This window comes from Pomacea canaliculata, linkage group LG4 (genome assembly GCF_003073045.1).
Source record: "Pomacea canaliculata isolate SZHN2017 linkage group LG4, ASM307304v1, whole genome shotgun sequence".
NCBI lineage: Eukaryota > Metazoa > Mollusca > Gastropoda > Architaenioglossa > Ampullariidae > Pomacea > Pomacea canaliculata.
In genome coordinates, this window is record NC_037593.1 from 30,920,433 (window position 1) to 30,939,121 (window position 18,689).

Consider the following 18,689-nt stretch of genomic DNA (forward strand, 5'->3'; position numbering starts at 1 on the left):
TTTCCCACATAGAATTGCTAATATTATCATTTGAGATTTTGAACTAGAAAGTAATATTCTCTGTGTTTTTAATGTTTTGGAACAACCAAAAGAAGGTTCTTTCCAAAGTCTTCCAGCGACAGCTTCAGACAATGAAATCGCAAGGATATTACATGATGACCTGATCCATTCAAAGATGAAGGTGGTGACAAAAGCTCAGGAGTTACCGTGAAATAAGTATACTATTTTTTGTAGCTTCTACCAACATAACAATCTTTATTTTAAAAATTCTTTGGGCTGTTCCCATGTGAAATTTTTCCATCCGGTTACACAAATTTCCAAGGCGATTGAGGCGACAACGGAGACACTCGACCGACACAAAAAACTTTCCAGACAGAGGCAGTGCTACACGAATATTTTTCTTTTCTTTTCAATCCGAGTCTGGTTGATAAAGAAGTTTCTGGAAGCTTTCCTTTGGTTCAGAATTTATAATGTATTGTAACAGAAAATTATGATAATGATCTCGTTCGCATTCTGTTCTAATTATGGGAATGGCTAGGAGCTCATCGACAGAATGGTGTATATTCATGGCACAATAGTATCTCAGTCTGCGATATTTGCAATAATCCAATAAAAATGGATCAGATCTTTAGTTCTGGCATTGCGTGCTCACCCTACTTGCTTCCATTGTTCATCGGCATCATCGTGAACTAAATGTGATTCACTAATTCATGAATAGTTTTTCTTCCGCTCAATCTTTTATATTTCACAAACAAGAGCGAGAGAGAGAGTTCAGTCACATGTACCCGTACCTACAAGTCTAAGGAAGGCACAGACGGGTGTAGCAGTCATGGCAACCGCGAATGGCTATTTAATGAGGTGTCTATTTTCCCCATAAAACACCGCGAAGTTTATGCTTAGCGCGGTAAGATAACCAGACCTCATGGGACGAAAGTAAGAGTTTGGTGGAGTACACCCTAGTGCATGTCCTACTCGTCTCTCTTTCCAGAGTTCGCAAAAGTTCAGATAACTTTTGCCCTCAGACCTGCGTTAGCTCCCTTTAGAGAATGTCAGCGACTTTTTTTTTTCTTTGTTTTTTTTTTTTTTTGTGGTCGCGCCTTGAAACTTCAAGCGAGTGTATCCTCCTCTTTAATTGGGATTTACAGATAAAACAATAAATACTCTTCTTTGTTTTCCTTTTCAGAAATTTTATGCGACTTTTCAACATTGTAATGTTACACATTACTGCCAAACCGCACGTTGCACTTGAATAACGGTTGCTTTAAGGATGGATTTAGGTCGGATTTTTTTTTTCAAAGGGGAAAGAACGTTCTCCCCCAAAGCCCTTTGAGATATCCCCAAAAAGAATTGGAATGAGAAGTGAAACAGTCGCCATATTGCATTTCATCTTTTGCACCCGCAACTCCACAAAACATCAGTGTTATCGGGGCGACGATATCGTTTATGGAGCACGTGCAATTCTTTTTATGAGCTTTTATTTCAGGAAATCGATGTAGCAATCTGTAAATCTATTTATAGTCCATGAAGAGGGGAGGGTGGGTAGTTTCAATACACTATTTTTTAACTAGAAAACAATAGGCAAAAACTATCAAACTGAGCACATTGCAGTCTGAAAGTGTAAGGAATAATAATAATAATGACAATTTTTTTGCTCGCATACTTTCCACAAGGTATCTTACCTGCACAGCAATTAACAAAAATAATAATAAAAGAAATAATAGAAAAACATATAAATGTTGCTGTTCAGTTGTATTCACATCTTCGCACTTTTTCCTAAATTAAAATTGTCTTACGAATCTGCGGATCTGTTGTATGTATGAATGCAAAATTTAATTATTAAAATAATTATCGGTGCGAAAGTCTAGAAAATTACCTTCTTTTCTCGTAGTTGTAAATCGTGAACATTGTCGCTCTACATGTTTCATTCTACTCTCACTTGTTCAACCTGCCCGGTGTTTTATGGGCGAACTAGATACCTCATTAAACAGCCATTCGTTGTTGCCCAGTTCCTTGGTTAATTTTTTGGTTTTTCGCTTTCTTTGAAGTGGTTGGTGGGAACAGAAGCAGATTGCGATAAGGCAATCTTACCTGGCACTCCAAGAGATGTGTTCCACCTAAAATGTTTCTCTGGCGTCGTTAAACTTTTTTTGAGGATCACAACCACTGAAACTGCAAAAGCAAAACTAAGACAAACAAGCATACAGACAGCTAAGACTTTTTCTTTTTTTCAATTTAGTTCTTCTGATAATTTTTATGGTAGGATGGGGAGAGAAAGTTAACATCTTCCTCACTTAGGACCTTCAAACGTTTGCCGTGAGTTTCATCTTTCCAGGGCGCACGTGCTGAAATCAATCACGTGTCCTCAGAATCACATTTACTTGCAACATGAAGTATTCTGGATCACAATAGCGGGTCTATGAATTCAGAGACACAATCACCCGTGATTGCAACATTTCAATTCAAGTCACCCAGATGGCTATATTCCTTTTATACTAAAAAGAAAAGTATAAGGTGTACTAGGGAAAATAAGTAATTAATCTTCGGACTATTTCCTGAAGCGCACTCATCAAGGTAAGGGTAGTCCTCGGTTGATGAGGAATAAGAGACCTTTTGTTGGGTTTTTTTTTGTGGTGGTGGTGGGCGGTGCCCATATCCTTCCTTCGCCAACCTTACCTTCCCAAGTTTTTAAAGAAAAATAATTGAAGAGGAAGCACTGCGCCTCGTTGAGATTGGAACCGGCTAGTGAGGAACCTTTGGGGTTTGGACGAGGCTCTTCGTAACAATTTTCAATTGTAACCTTCTGTTATCTCCGACTGTGTCCTAGCTAGATCGGGGCGTGAACTCCAAATCTTCCACGTAGTTGTCGTCAATCACATTATCTTGATGGTTAACGGGAGATAATCCGCGCTGAAACACTTTCATGTCGATAACGGCAGCTGGATGTCCAGGGGTAGAGAGGAGGGACACAGCATTCTAACACTCTCAAAACCTAAAGAATAGCAAGAAAAAAAAAAGGAACTCCCGCACAAATAACCATTTTAGAAGATAGATAGTATAAAAACGAATTAGCCTTCAAATGGGTTGGTTTACATTTTAACGGGTATGTTTATACGGGTGTGTGCGCACGTTTCTGATACATCAGATGACTTGCTTACGACTCACACCCGTTTCATCAGTCTCCTTGTGCATTGTGCATAACTACATCGTACATAACCATAACTTGAACATCTCACAATAATTTTATTTAAAAACAAAATGTCGGACCACGTTTTCGACTTGTAAGCCAAAGTCTTGAACTTCTTTGTGGAGAAACACCAACAGAAGAATTCCACATGGGAAAGAATATTTAAGCGTCAGTTCGGATTCCAACCCCCAGGAGGCGGTGAAACTAGCGATAAAGCACGTTTGAAAGATCTCGGCCTGAACTCTCGCGGTCGGCTTACGCTATCGCGCGAGATCTCGTGCCGGAACCATGTTAACGGCAGCAGCTTGCTGGCAGTTTGTTTCAACGATTACATTTTCACTTTACCATATGTGGCTTTTTGATTTACTCATCCGTATCTTGGGTGATCTTGTTTTGACGCGGGAGAAAGTGACGCTTTGGAATTGTCTCCCTTCTTTTTTCTTTCTTTTTTATTCTTGTCGTTTCTTTTTGTATGTTCGTGTCAGTTGTTACCTCCCTTTACACCCCCCCCTTTTTTTTTTTCTTGTGTCTTTATGTCTGTCCATCACGCGCTCACATTCTCCCTCTCGTTCACAATACACACACACCTTCATTCTCAAACACTCACATACACGTGAACACATCCTCATTCACATATATATATACACACATCTCATTCACACACATGAACACACCCTCACACACGCGCGCGCGCCTTTGTTTCTACTTACTACAGAAAAGGTTTTCTTCTTTTTCTACTTTCTTCTATATTTTCTCCGTTCGTTTCTATTTTTTTTTATTTTATTTTTCATTATCGTTTCCTTAACATTATTCCTACTTCTACTTTAGTATTTTAGCATTTTGTCTGGTACAGACACATGGTTGACTTAATTTCTAGACTGACATGAATCTTAAATAGACTAGTAGCACTGCCTTTTTTAATGGCTTACAATTTTAAGTTCTTATTTCTTGTTGTGCGCATTTTTCAATATTAAAACATTAAGTTAAAAAGCAGAGTGATTTGAAAGGTTTGTTTGCTCGAAAGAGCCCAAACGATCACAGAAATAAATACCTGGCCATCAGTGCTGAATCATGCTTCATATATATCAGACATTCAATCATCTCTATACTCCATGTCGGCGCATAACATCTCTTGCGATATTTTCTCTGAATATGCTTTTACCGACTCCGACCAGTCTCCAACGCCGGTTCAAAGGTGATCGTTCTCAGAGATTTCCAGGATTTCCCAGTTATACCATAAACCTTCCTTTTGAATGTTCGGATGTTTTACTTCCTGCAATTACAAATATATTGTTAAAGTCATTTTGTCAGCAAGTATTTTCTCATATTCCTTTCAAAATGTTCATAATTATATAAATTGTATAAATCACGAGTTTATTAATATTATTGGGTCTAGGGGACCTGTCAAGTCTACCATGGTGGTGTACTATACTTTAATTCCAGACATCCATTGAGTTTTCGATACTATATTTATCTATCATGTTCATAATTTTTAAGTGATTTTCCTTATTTGGGCTTTTTTGGTTGTTGGAGTTTTAGGTTTGTGAGTCATGATTGTTAGATGAAGATTATATCACTACTATGATATAATTAGCCTATTTATATATGCTGTTAAATGTTTAAATAAATCTGTGGGTGATTTCCTACTATCTTTGTTGTTAGAAGTTCCATGCGGGTTCATATTTAAGACCTTTTTGGACTTCTTATTTTTTCTATTTTTGTTAAAGTTGCAGTATGTTTTAACATATATTTTTACGGGGGCAATGATCAGGCACGGACCTGAACAATGCCCTTACTTTTTTCTTTTGTTGAGATCTTGAGCGACCTTTATATTTCCATACTTCTATGTTTCTATGTTTTCACTCAAGATCAGTCCACAATCACCTATTCTATTTTTGTTTCATTCGGATATCTCAAAACAATCACCGGTAAACTCAACGGGTAGCCCGGCGTCAATGATCATGAATTCTGTCCTCATTGCAGAATATTTTAAGCTCCGTTCACGTGCAGTTGAACTGTATCTTTGTTGCAGATCATTCTGAATTCCATGCATAAGTACCAGCCTCGTTTCCACGTGGTGTATGTCAGCCCAAAGACAGAAGACGTTTCTCAGACAGAGAACTACAGGACTTTCAGCTTCACGGAGTGTAAATTCATGGCCGTCACAGCTTATCAGAACCATAGGGTGAGTAGTACTCATCTTGAGTCTCGTGTCTGTGCTAAACCCGGAGATTTAGTAAGTTCCTGCTAAAATAATGTTAGTACTGCCATACCTGGGCCAAGTGTAAGTTCGTGGACAGGATTTTTTTCGCGAAGACAAGACACAGGTGGACTTTTTTACCGGCGTATCCCACGCTGTCGTCGTGGGCTCGGACATTGCCAGGAGGCGCAGGTGTTGGGAGGTTGTTTTGCGTGGGCGACGGGGCAAGCAATTAACGTTTCAACTCTGACCTGGCTCGCACCGTCGTCTGCTTTTGTGGGAGGTCCATCCGAAGACCTCTGCGTCTCCTGGGAAGAGCCAAGGGAGGTAACTAGACACGAAAAAAGGGGCGCTACCGCCGGCTTGAGGCTGGGAAGTTTCCGATTGAGATTCTCTTGATGTTTGCCTCGTTCTCTGGAGAATCACGTTCCGAAGACATGGAGAAAGCTTCTGAAGGCAACAGAATTCTTTTTTTCTTTATCTGTCGAGGCATTTGTCAGGTCTTTGTTGCGGTCCCGTCTGCTCGTGGGATAAAAGTAGAAGTGGTATCAGCACCAGAACCCGATATTTACAATAGCAATGCATTCAATGTTAACTGACCTTAGTGATACTAATATATCTGATGACCGCGGCGACAGCAACCTCAACCCCCACCACGACCAGCAGCCACAATTGAAGCTTTAAAGGTACCTGTGTTAATGAAACCATTCTCAACTTGCTAATGCATCATTCTCGTCAGCTGTCCCCGTAGGACAAAAAGCATGAAGACAGTGAGAACGAAATGAAGAAACTGGACCTGCTGTACAGTTGTCGAGGGTCTCTCAGCAAGGACCACTTGCTCTGCCACCGACAAACACGAGACGCCAGGAGCGCTAACAGCTGAGACAAGGGACACTCAGCGCAGTCAGTCTTATCGCCAGCTTGTCTGAAAGCCGAGCTCTGGGTTTCACTTTGCCGCTTAGCTGTGAAGCTTGTTTGTTTTGTTTTAGATGATACTGGTTCCCCAATCTTAACCCACTTTCCCCTTTTTTTTAACAAACTCCTCGTGTGAACTTAAGCAAGTAGACGCTGTGGTTGGGTGTTACCTGCTTGTTGCACGCTTGTCCACCACCTGGAGTTTTTATCTTAGTGACCATAATCTTACTTCAAAATCTGTCTGAGACTCCAAAGTTAGAAAAGTTTTTATTCATCAGACATTATTCCACACGCACACCATCCAACAGCCATGCGGAATGAGAATATTATACAAGGGAGCCAACCTAATATCGAATAGAAACCAAAATTGTTCCAGAACAACCCGATTCTATAATCCAAATGAAGAAGTTTCAATTTTACCACATATAGAGCCATAAAATATTAAAATATAACCCACATTGATATGAACCTCCAATTATAGTTTGTAAGAAACTCAAATAATTTAATCTATTTTGTGGGATTATTTGCATGGTTCAGATTTACCTGTTTTAATAACTTCTTGATTAATTCACAATCAGATTGTCACAATGCATCCATTTATACCAGCACTGGCCAAACCAAGTAGAGAACGAATATCAAAACATTTCACGATCTGAGTGTTAATTAAACTAGATAATGTCTGTTCTTTTTTTGGTACATGCACAAAGCAGATGTTGGGGAAAAAACATTTCTGAAACGCAGACGCTTAGAAGGAAGGTGGGTGGGTGGGAGTCGATAAACAAGGGTGGTATCAATGTTTCCATTACTGCCAGGACCACACAGGCTCACTAGATCATTTTGAAAATGTGGCAGTTTGCTTACAGCACCACGTTCACCCGCACCCACCCCTTCTCACCCCTTCTCTCCCTCTGCTCGTTCTTCCAGATAACGCAGCTGAAGATTGCGTCCAACCCATTCGCCAAAGGCTTCAGGGACTGCGACCCCAACGACTGGTGAGTTGTTGCCTGGTGGTCCTGAGCTCGTGTGGGTTTCGTGTGATCAGCCTATTCCTTGTTCAAGTGATTCCATGTTTGTTGTGTTCCTTTTCTTCAAGTGACGATGTTTGTTGTGCTTTTTGTTCAAACAACGCTTTGTTTGTTTTGTTCCATGTTCAAGTGACTCCTTGCTCGTGTGCCTTGACCCCCGTGTTGTTAGTCTTCTATATTTCACAGACGCCTGTTTATTGTTTGTTTGCTGCATTATTTGTTGGAAGGAACCCTATGTTTGTTGTATTATTAAGTAATTCAATGTTTTTATATTAATTATTCAAGTGGCGCCATTATTTGTTTATATGTTGTATTGAATAGCGCTGTATTTGATATATTCGTTGTTCAGCCACTGCTATGTTCATTATTAGATTGTAATTGTTTACTGGTCCTTCCTTAAACACTAGGGGATTTTTTGGGTTGGACCCAACAGTGAGAGAGTTTTTCTATTGTATTTCTCTATTTAAAAAAATTTCATCACCAAAGCACTCTCTCCTGGGACTTGCATGCACGCACACACTCTCTCTCCACAGACATCTGCAAGTTAAGCTTACAATATGTTACAAAGACATTTGTTGAATCCTGTAGAAAACTCTCTTGACTTCGCATACGACATGACACCAACCACAACCACCACCACCACCACCACCACTTCCACCCCGCCTCTCCTGCACTTCTCCGTGCTCCCACCCTCGCCATATCTCCAGCGTCGCCCCATCGCAGCTTGTAAACCTCTTGGCTTGATATCGGGGTACGCCCGCACAATGTGTCTGAACATTTCCAGGTTCAAGCCTATTAGCACTGTCATACTTTTCATTTTTTTTTAAACAAAGAGGCATTAATGTTTACACTCTTGAACTCGGTTACAGTCACGTAAACATTTTTCTCTGACATGTTAGGAAGTGTTAAAGCGCCCCCTGTGTGGCCTGCGACTGCGGCGTAATTTAAGATATAGTAAATGGCGGCGTGGAGAAGGGGTATATATAGACATTTTTGTCCGTTCTTTTTTGTCAATCTATTTCTCCTAATCACGGTTGGCAAACCTAGCAATAGGACCCACATTGAACTTCCCAAAGAAATGAATGCCCTAAAGCTTTTTGGTGGTATCTTAAATACCCCAGGAACATCTTGTAGGTATAATGAGTAAAAATAAAATTATTCCGCTTTTCTTTTTCTCTTATATCTAATAGCTTAGAACTTAGAACCTTAGCTTTTCCCATGACCATCAAAGAATTGTTAAATTTGTATTGTCCCATAACAGTTAAAGTGAGCCTAAGGTTCGTCATGTCTAAGGACACAGCATATGTCTCCTCTGTTCACTTGGGTAGGGAGACTCGAGCTCATTATCAAAATCGTTGTCATCATCGTTTTAGTAAAATAATGTTTTAAAAAAAAGTTTACTACAAGCAGTTACTAAACATAAGGCCCAAACCTTTACCAGCTGAGGTATCAGCATCATTGCACCTTCTGCTCACCTTCTGCCTTTCTGCCAGCAGCATGGTGGAGGTTTTGTCGCACCTGAACCCCTCTTGTGCCAGCAGGGCACGCACGCAGCATCGGCCCAATTCTCTGCCGTTGCTAGGCAACGCTCGTAAACGTGACGAGAAAGGTATGTATATTTTATCTCTCGTGGAGAGAAAGAGGTCTGGGAAGGAGGAGCCTGTGGGGAAGGGGTGGGGATGTAGAGAGGATGTAGTTTAGCGTCCTCACCGTGGGGTGCGTTGGCACCCGTGTACGATGTCACAAGTCCTCAGTGTGAAGTGGGTCTTATTCAATAAAATCAGCTTCAGAAAGTTTTGCGATGTCTAAATGGTGATCCACGTGTGCACACAGAAATGCCTAATTAACATGAAACCAGCTTTTCCATTGGCCAAAGCATTGATAATCATTACACATGTATAAGCGATCCTGACATCTGCGATGTTGACCTCCTTCGTTCCTGGGCATGTTCGTAGGCGGTATCTCGAGAACAGAAATAGATTACTCCCCGTGATTTCGGGAAATATAATAAAATGTTATCCTGATACCTTCCAACGATCCGTGTTAAAACCTAGGGCTAAAAATACTACCAACTCGGGTAGGTATCTATTTTCATCATTTAATTTTTCGTCTGCAGTGTCCGAATGTCAGCCGGAAGCAGACATGAACAGCGCTCTGCTCAGCTCCATGCTACCTCCAGCACTTCCGGGTGGCCTTCCGACCTCCCGCCCCAGCGCCATCTACAGCGAGTGCTACTCGTACGCTGCCTACACTGACCCCTACATGACGACCGCCAAAGGGACCAGGCCTGGTCCTTACTCACGAGGGATGGAGTATACAGCATATGCCCCTAGGGTCAAGGGACTCTACCCCGCAGCTAACAACTTTGGATACAGTTTCGACAGCCGGTGACACTTAACACATTAAAGCGACCTGAACTGCACAACGAAAAATTTTTTTTATTTATTCTTCCGTCCTGCACATGCATTGTTTCTACCTACATTGTTGTTCCAGGATTGTCTTTGACACTGTGTTGATAAAGGACGTTTTTTAAGTGTTCGGGGTAATGGAAGAAACGGAGAACACATATAGGGGTAACAAATCCTCCTGCCTTTATTGAACTCACTTTTAAGAGGCAAAAACCATGCCTGTGCTTTATTTTGAACTCTTCTGTTTTATCTGTACTATATTTGTCACATATTTTCTGTGGCATTAAAAAAAATAGTTTTGACCATTTAGCACAAACGCTGCGGCTATGACAAGAAACGAACAGGGTGCCTTACGGTTGTACAAGTGTACTGATATTTTGGTGAAGGTTTCACATTGACTCCCCTCCTGTGCCTTACAGCTGTACCCCCTGTACATCTTTTAGAAAAGGTTTCGTATTGAACCTACAGGCACCGCTCACTTGGAGGAAGACTCGTTTGTGCTGTGGACACGTGACTTTGCTGGCCCAGACTGAGTCATGGGTGTCCTGCAAGACTGATATAACATTTTATGCAAAAGTTGTGATGCACAATGTAAGAGATTGAAACCAGTGAGACAGCGCTGCGCTTCTTCCAGATGTCGTCCATTGTGAAAGAAAAGACAAAAGTTCATGCGACAGAAGTTTTTTTTGTGTGTGTTAATGTCAAAGTGTAAACTTCGTTGCGTGGAGCGGAGACAAACCAAGCAGCTCCAGAACAGTAAACGTGTAAGAGAATGATGCTTGGCCGTAAACATGGCAAAGTTCTCCCCCTTGAACTCGTCGCCAGATGATAAGACGTTGACACCAAATTGGTTTATGTTGCCTGCGTGAAAACGTGTGTGTGAGAGAGAGAGAGCTGACGCCCTCGGTCACGTGATGCCTTATCGAGATTTCATGGAATGCACTACTTTCCAAGGGTAAATGTGGTTCTTCTTTTTTTTTTTTTTTTTTTTTTTGAAGTTCGCAGGACGAGTTAGCCGGAAAATGCAGTTTTGCCTTGGAGACATAGGACGAGTTCTCCAGGTGTAACCGCGTGCTTACATCGGTCTTCCGACAGTCGGCCTTGCGACACTAGTAGCTGGTGGTGGTGGTGGTGTGAATGCTAGCATCTACATATTCGACAGACTGCTTGCAAACTTGTCGCTTTGATGTCGCTGCTATGTAACCTATGCCCTACATACGTCACAGTCACTGCAGTAGTAGTCAGTTACTAACGTTCGTCACGCGCGTCACTTCTGCCAGTGCACTGTGACGTGATGTTCGCTCACCTGTTTTGATCGGAACAACTGGGTTGGTCTCAGGTACTGTACACAAATTCTGACTTTAGCTTTGTTTCAGTTCAAATTCAGCTCTCTTAGTTTTGTGTGTTAAAAACTTGCTATTCATTTTTTTTCATTAAAAAATTTTATGTATAAATTTTTTTTTGAAAGATGCTGAAAATCATGAACACAACGAGAAATGTTTGTTTTCGTCTGTTGTCTTTGTTATCATTTCTTTTTTGTTGGAGATCAGAAAAAGAAACTCGAACGGAATAGGGGGGTGGGGAAAGGTAAACCTCTGCGCTTCTGTCCGTGTTGTCGAAGGGTGCTGTCCCTTGCTGAGTCATGCTCATCTCCATTCCAGTGAACTCTTGGGGTTGTTTAGGTGGTGGTAGTTGGGGTAGGGTAGGAGAGCATGCCCACATTGTAATGCCCCCCCCCCTCTCTGTCAACCGTGGTGGAACTGTGCGCTAGAGAGCGATACCTGGTAAAGATTTATCAGCACCGGGGTAGTGGAGGCAGTTTGGAGGAAACGATGAGCTGTTTTTTTAACCTACAATCCCTAAATTTTTACCATTTCTACGCCAATCTGTATCTTCCCGGAGGTTTCATTAGAAGCCCCTTCAGTTTTAAGATCGGCTTGGTCTTCGGATTCGAGAAGGTGGGGCTGGGGTTTGAGTTTTAGTGACAGAAAAAACGACAAAACTTCTCTTTTCCTCTTGCATAAACACACAAACACCTGGATAAAACATTTCCTCTATCACAATTGGAATAAGCAACAGCCGTTCTCTCATTCACAAAGGGGGATGTCACTGAAGAAAGGCTATGTTTCTTTGTAAATTGTAGTGGGAAAAACACCTTCCCACCAGCCACACCTAATGTCCAGTCATGGGTGTCGACCTTAAACCATGCTGAGTTGGTCAGACAGGAGACAGGGGTCTAGAAGCCAATATTATTATTGTGAAGGTTAATCTGTAAGCCCCACTTCTTCCTGTTTAAGGCTCGATACATGGGCGTTGGTGTAAAAGTTCTTTTTTCCATATTCCTTGTTTATCTTGCTTGTATTTATTTTTTAGTTTGCTTGCTCTCGGACAATAAAGATTTTAACAAGTACCAAGTTCAGCAGCAAAGTTTGTTATTTTTGACAAAAGTCTGCACAATTTCTCTTCCCAAATTCTTAAAAGTCGTATATCTGTCTTGTCATTTGTCAGGATTGTCATCATTAATTAGGGATGAAAATGGACACTATGCATAACAGCCCATAGGAATAAACAGCAGGTGATGACCTACAAGTTACAATCTGACAAAACAATTCACTTTTTCTTATTCCCACCAACATACACAACTCTCAATGACATGCAAAGCCATCCCTATGCAGACAGATTTACAGCAAAAGAAAAAAGCTCACAGACATGCAGATCACTAGCACATCACTTCCGCACATTCAACATCTTAATGGTTTCAGACTGTGATAGCACATAACAGCTTTAACTCCCTGGAACAAAAAAATTAGGTATTTATTACTTTTGCAAGCTGCAGAAAATATTATTTTCACAAAACAGCCAAGGGAAATGACAGGAAAAAGCAGTCTGCTTATTGAGTCAGCCATCTTTACGAAAACTCTAGCATAATTATGAATGAATAATGAAAAATATTCAATTGATTATTAAAGTTGTAGAACAAGACACCAGGTTTTGTAGCTGCTGCAAATACAGCAGAATACATTTTCAATGTCTATGCTAACATATATATATATTTTGCAAAAAGAGAAATTGTCTATATATGTACAAGGATTGGGGTGGATTCATTTCAATGTTAATTTTTTTTAAATGACATGACATCATAAAATTTGATTCATCGTGCCATACTGCAGTTATTTTTGTTAATGACATGGCATATTAAACATTAGCCATCATGCCATACTGCCGTTGTACTATAAACTGAACTGGCTCTTCCACTGCTGCAGAAGGTCAAGGGAGATAACCGCTCCTCCACACACAATGACCAAGGCTGTTCGGATAGAGGGAGGTAATCTGCCGGTCTCCTGAAGTCTCTTGATTACCCCTGAGTAGACCCCAGCTAATGCAGCTCCACAGGCTGGTTCCACTAAGAACCGATGATCATCTGTAACATGAACACATCACCAATTATCTTTTGTACTTTATTTTTAAAATGGTGGGGTAAATATCAAATCCTACAGGACTTCTTCGCAGTCTGTAAGTGTGTACCTGCACAGATGCATACAAGTCTATGTGAAAATCAAAAGCCATATGACAAAAGCAGGTATTTACCTTGAAGTGTTTTCTTATGGCAAGTAATTTCATTGTTACTTCTATTTGCTGAATACCTGCGAATTTTAAACAGGCGCTGACGGCTTCTCTGTCTGTCACCAACTCTGACAATATGATGTACCTGCCACTGGTGTAGTACTCAAATGTCTTCTGGCTGACAACTAAAGATCCCAAACACTTGGCCACACTGAAAGAGAAGGCCAAGAACTTTCTTAGATCATGTATCTACAGCTTGTGGTGGCTGTAATAGAGCAAGTACCTCCACACCCTCTTCAATTATATTGCAATTAACGTAAATGTGTACACACACACACACAAAGGAGTTGCTCTAATATAGGTCTACTGCCTTATTAATCTATTTCAAAACCAATAAAATCTTTTTAGACAAGGCTAAAACAAATTTTTTTAAAAAAATCACTCTACAATAAAAATTGCAGCATAAAGCTGTCTTGAAACAAAATGATTTTTCAATGCAAGGAAGCTTAAAAATATTAGCAAAATTTGATTGCCAAGATTGTATCTAAAGCAGATTGATCAAAGTATTTTTGGTTAAATTAGTCATATTTAAAAGATCTTAATAGAAACACATATCAATAAGATGACACGACTTTTATGTTTAGCATCATGAACCTCAGAATTACTAAACATTCTCCTCATTCACATTTTCCTGCACTATTTATTCTAAGACTAAGCCAAATAAGGGATCTGGAGTGTTGCAAGTCTTGCAACATCACAACTGTATATGTGATGATTAATTTGCCAAGAAGATCTAACAGGGAAAAAAATAATTAAGCTATTCCTGAGTGTTCAAAGGAAGTAAACACTATTCACAACACCTTTAAAAAAATACGTTTGTGCAGGAAAATATAAGAAAGTGGTGCAGCTAAGTGTGAACAGTTTTACCTAATAAACATGAGAGACATCACTAAGATGCTTTAGTAAATAACACACAGCAGAGTATTTCTGTAATTTTGTAATTTGAACCGAAACCACTGCCAAACTGCTTCGTTCAAGCACCACTCAAATTACCTTGTAATGTCTGGGATGGTAACAATCTTTCCAGCCTTTACAGACTCGTTGAAGCAGTCTGCACCAACCGTTTCCATGGCCAGGACTGGAACATCCTCCCAGCCCACCCTGCTCATACCCTGCAGAACTCCATTCAACAATCCACCACCTCCAACACTGGTTATCACCACATCTGGTTTTTGTGGTAGTTGTGCAGCAGATTCTGTTATGATACTCTCATGGCCCTCCCTAGAGAAAATGGAACAAATGTTTACTGATGATAAATGAAAGATTTGCATAGCAATAACTAAAACTTGTTGTTACGGCCCTATGCTCCTCAAGGAGTAGCAAGAAATAAACTATACTCACACTAGTAAGGAGCATCACACCACCATCACATGCATCCACACACACACATGATCAAAATGTCTATCCACATTACCTACCATAGATCAGGGTGGTCAAAAGGAGGTATGTATTCACAGCCTTAAAAACAAAAACAAGAAGACCATTACATTAAAACTTACTATGAAGGTCAGCATTTATTACCAGTCTAGTAATGTGTTCTTGGTGTCAACAACACAAGTCTTCAATAATATATCATGTAAAAAATTAACAGTGATATACAGAACAGTCAAGTTAAAAAATGTTTATTAACATCATGAAATGCTGTCAGCTGAAAAATATCCCATCAAAGGATTATTGCTTTCAAACATTTAAACAGTATAGTTACCTTTCTTTCCTCTCCTCTTTTAGGTACCAGATATCTTCACTAAATTTTGAGACATTGGGACTGTTATTTTTTATGAAAATGCACCAATATCATTATTACTTTCATATTTTCATTTTCTCAGTGTTTCATGCATGTTATTATTTTCTTGCTTATACATTAGTTTTTCCTTTTTAGGGTGAGGACTAGCTACTTTGTAAGTACCCTTGGCTGATAAACATTAAGAAACACACACACAAAGAGTTAGGATTGCTTAGCCTTGGGGATATTTTGATATTAAATCTTGCACTATTTCCATCACTCTCTAAGAGAAAAAAAATCATGGTGGTGGTGGTGATGATGATGAGAACTTATTGTCACCTGGCTTTTTGCTTTGCTCAATAGCATACTCATTGGCATGGTTCCATACTTGCCCATAAACTTCCACCTCTGCGCCCTGCAAAACACAGAAATATGAAATTAAAATGCAAAACACACTATATTAAAAAATAAAACAGCTTATGATGCTATCAATGAAATGGAAAAAACGTAACAGCAATTTTCTTTTCTTCAAACAGTATACTATGTTTTAAAAATGTAAACAGCTCACCCAAAAGAAAATGGATTCGGAGAATTGTCATAATGGCTAAAATTCACATGAAAATTGAGCATACTAATGTCAGGTGCTACTTTTCAAAGCAAGCAAAACCGGTATTTCCATTACATCAGAATCAAAGTCTCAAATCATTTCAACTCCATGATTCCTACCAATTGCCTTAGTTTATCTGCAGCAAAACTTGGTGTACTCTTTGGCAGTACTATGGTACACGGTACCCCCAGCTGTTGGCAAACGTAGGCTGTGGCAAAACCAGCATTGCCTCCAGATGCACAGTAGATGTGTGTGCACTGGCGGTCTTTAACAGCCTACCAACAGAAATGATGTTGATTAAATAGTGACAGCAGAAATAGTGATGATAGTGATGGTTGGAAGGACAATAAAAATATAATATTAGCGTTTTCATCTACAGTACACAAAGCAAAACCGCTATTCTATCATCTGTAGCCATAAATTCTTAAACATTGCAAACAGTGTATGGATGGGGATTTTCACCTGCACCAAAGAACAAAACCCCTGGCTTCATATGCGGGAAGCCCTGATGGTAGTATTGTCACAATAGCATACGGAAATTCTGTTGAATGCTATATCTAGTGCTATATCCCAAGGAGACTTTCAAGTGCTTGGCCAATAATTGATTTTACTTTTACAAAAATAATAAGACAAAAGTAGGAAATTAGCTTGAAGCTTGAAATCAATCTGACAAAAAGAATTTTGCTTTAATATTTACACTAAAGCTGAAGAAAGGGAAAAGATTTTAGGTGTAGGCTAGTATTACATAAATAGGAAAGCAAAACCAGAGAAGTATATGAATGGCAAATACAAAGTAAATCAGAATCAAAACACCAACAAAATAACATGAGTGAGATTTTGGAGAAACTCTTCCCAACAAATAAAGACGGTCTTTCACAAGTTATTTCCCTTTAATAATACAATACCTTTAAAAATATATTTATAAAGGTGTTCACATTTTTCTCCCTTGCATTACTTGATTTCTTGTTCTTGACCATGCACAGCTTTCTTTTGAATGAAATTAGTGAATTTTAAACATAAGTTTTTATTTTGCCTCTTATAATGCAATTTAAAATCAAATTTCCTACTTTTTGACACATATTGGAGATGCCCCGAATTTTGAAGGAACCAGATGGCTGCAGATTTTCAAGTTTTAGAAAGACATCATGGCCCACAAGTTCTGAAATTGACAAGCTGCGAATGACAGGAGTCTTTATGAAAAGTTCTTTCTCATGTGTCATGTTTGGTGTGTCATGTGTTGTCTTGAATTGACATCCATGTTCTGAGCCACACTCTTCTGTCATCTTGATTCTTCAGCTGCTGTGAAATTTAAAATACATTAGCAATTACTTTGAAATGTTATTTGTATTCTTAAATTTAAATTTATAATATAATAATATACACACACCCACGAATCTATGAACTAATTATTGACTTGTTAGTATATTTAACATATGTGTGTGTCCACATATTAACACATCAATATATGATATACACATATAACACTTGTGCATAACAATACTAAATACTATTTAAAGATATTTGTCACATATGGCTAAAGCTTAAATAAGGCATTAATAAATGCTTATTTCATGTAAACTTTGTTTCACAATGATGACCTCTCTCTCACACACACAAGCACACAGCTGCCTTGACACATGACAAGAAATAAAAATGCTTACTTAATGATAAAAATATTAATTTATGGTCGCTTTCATATGCTAGCATTTCCCTTGGACTGATTTCGCTTACCTGTGTGCAGACTTCTTAAAATAAGGCTACAGCTTCCTGCTAAAATGATAATTATTATTAGTCTTGGTTTTGTAATCTTATCGTTTTGATCTCTTTTTTTTTTATGAGATACTGCTTTTACTTTAGAATATCTTTTATTATGAATAAATAGCTATTTGGTTGTAGTTTGACTCAGACATACAGCGATGAGAAATCGACTCCTCTGACTAGCATCCTGATGAGGGTGGACAGAGAGAAATATATCTGGTGAATCTACAGACCTGGCAGGACTTTGTCGCTGTGTCGGTGAACTTCGAACCAACCTCCCGTGTGCTCTTGTCTTTTATCATTTGTGCTGGATACGTGCAACAGATGATAAGGGGAGCGAACCGCTCGGGTAGAGGAAGACGAGTTACCGGAAATGTTAGGAAGTGCATGACGATCGATTTGAACTTCAGCATCTGTTTAGTTCCCAAGGCTTGCACGAGAGTATTATTATTATTGCCTCGTGTCACTCACTGATTAGCGTTTAGTAACAAAATGGCTAGTTTACATTAGCTGTCTGTGCGTATGCTTTAGATGAGGAACCCAAGAGGTACAACCCTGCTTTCCCCTTCTCTCCTTAAACCAAGGATGCACTGGTGAACAATCTTTTACACAAGTCATGTTACTGAAATAAAATCATTTATTTCTTATCAGTTCTTATGTGCTCAACACGAATATGACAATCAAAAAGCAAAATTGGCTCTAGTTTTTTGTAATCTGCAATAAATATTTGTACATCACGAAATGCATGCTAATAGTAATTAACCTCTGCATGGTTAATACCTGTAAAAAAACTCAAGTCAAAGACTAACGTCTTGGATTTCTTTGCCTGTCTCTTGTACGGATGTTCGGGAGCATCTGTGTGGAGTGTTCAGCAGTAGTCAGCCAGTATGATAGTGGACAACTTTCCATTTTTGTGTGTGTGCGTTTTTGCTGTTTGTTTTGTTTTGCTTTTTTTTTTTTTTGGTTTTGGGGTGGTTTTTTTTCGTTTTGCGATACCTTGATGAATCCGTTCGAATCGCCATCATACCACGTACAGTTGTCACGAAAGATGCACCACTGTGAAAATCTGGATCACTGCATGCTGACTGACCAGGAGAAGAACAGGCTGTGTCGCTCTCGTCCTCATCAGCTGAATCAAGAGAATATTCTGCTGGAGGTTCTAGAATAGAATGTAGCTGCTGTCTGGAGAAGGATCGAGTATTTGACTTTCCAATCATGGTCCACCTCAACGAACTCTCAGAGCAG

The 18,689-nt window shown here is 39.5% G+C and overlaps 2 protein-coding genes across 3 annotated transcripts in view; one reads left to right on the forward strand and one right to left on the reverse strand.

Annotated features, from left to right (window-relative positions):
- Positions 1-12,151, forward strand: part of LOC112562694 (T-box transcription factor TBX1-B-like) — a 32,927-nt gene extending 20,776 nt beyond the window's left edge. The window contains 4 exon segments of the mRNA XM_025236101.1: positions 5,217-5,369; positions 7,224-7,291; positions 8,818-8,933; positions 9,441-12,151. Of these exon segments, the coding sequence (XP_025091886.1) occupies positions 5,217-5,369; positions 7,224-7,291; positions 8,818-8,933; positions 9,441-9,715 (612 nt within the window). The 3' untranslated portion in view covers positions 9,716-12,151.
- Positions 12,152-12,528: 377 nt separating this feature from the next.
- On the reverse strand, positions 12,529-17,823 carry LOC112562693 (L-serine dehydratase/L-threonine deaminase-like). 2 transcript variants are annotated; one of them, XM_025236098.1, is made up of 8 exons: positions 17,678-17,823; positions 16,754-16,985; positions 15,806-15,961; positions 15,419-15,494; positions 14,775-14,814; positions 14,350-14,577; positions 13,377-13,507; positions 12,529-13,153 (listed from the first exon to the last, which is right to left on the reverse strand). In XM_025236098.1, exons 2-8 carry the CDS (start codon positions 16,967-16,969, stop codon positions 12,963-12,965), a joined length of 1,038 nt encoding a protein of 345 aa, XP_025091883.1. In that variant the 5' UTR covers positions 16,970-16,985; positions 17,678-17,823; the 3' UTR covers positions 12,529-12,962. The 2 variants fall into 2 exon arrangements, with proteins under 2 accessions (XP_025091883.1, XP_025091885.1); XM_025236100.1 differs by having other exon boundaries at positions 16,754-16,982; positions 17,678-17,801.
- Positions 17,824-18,689: the final 866 nt, after the last annotated feature.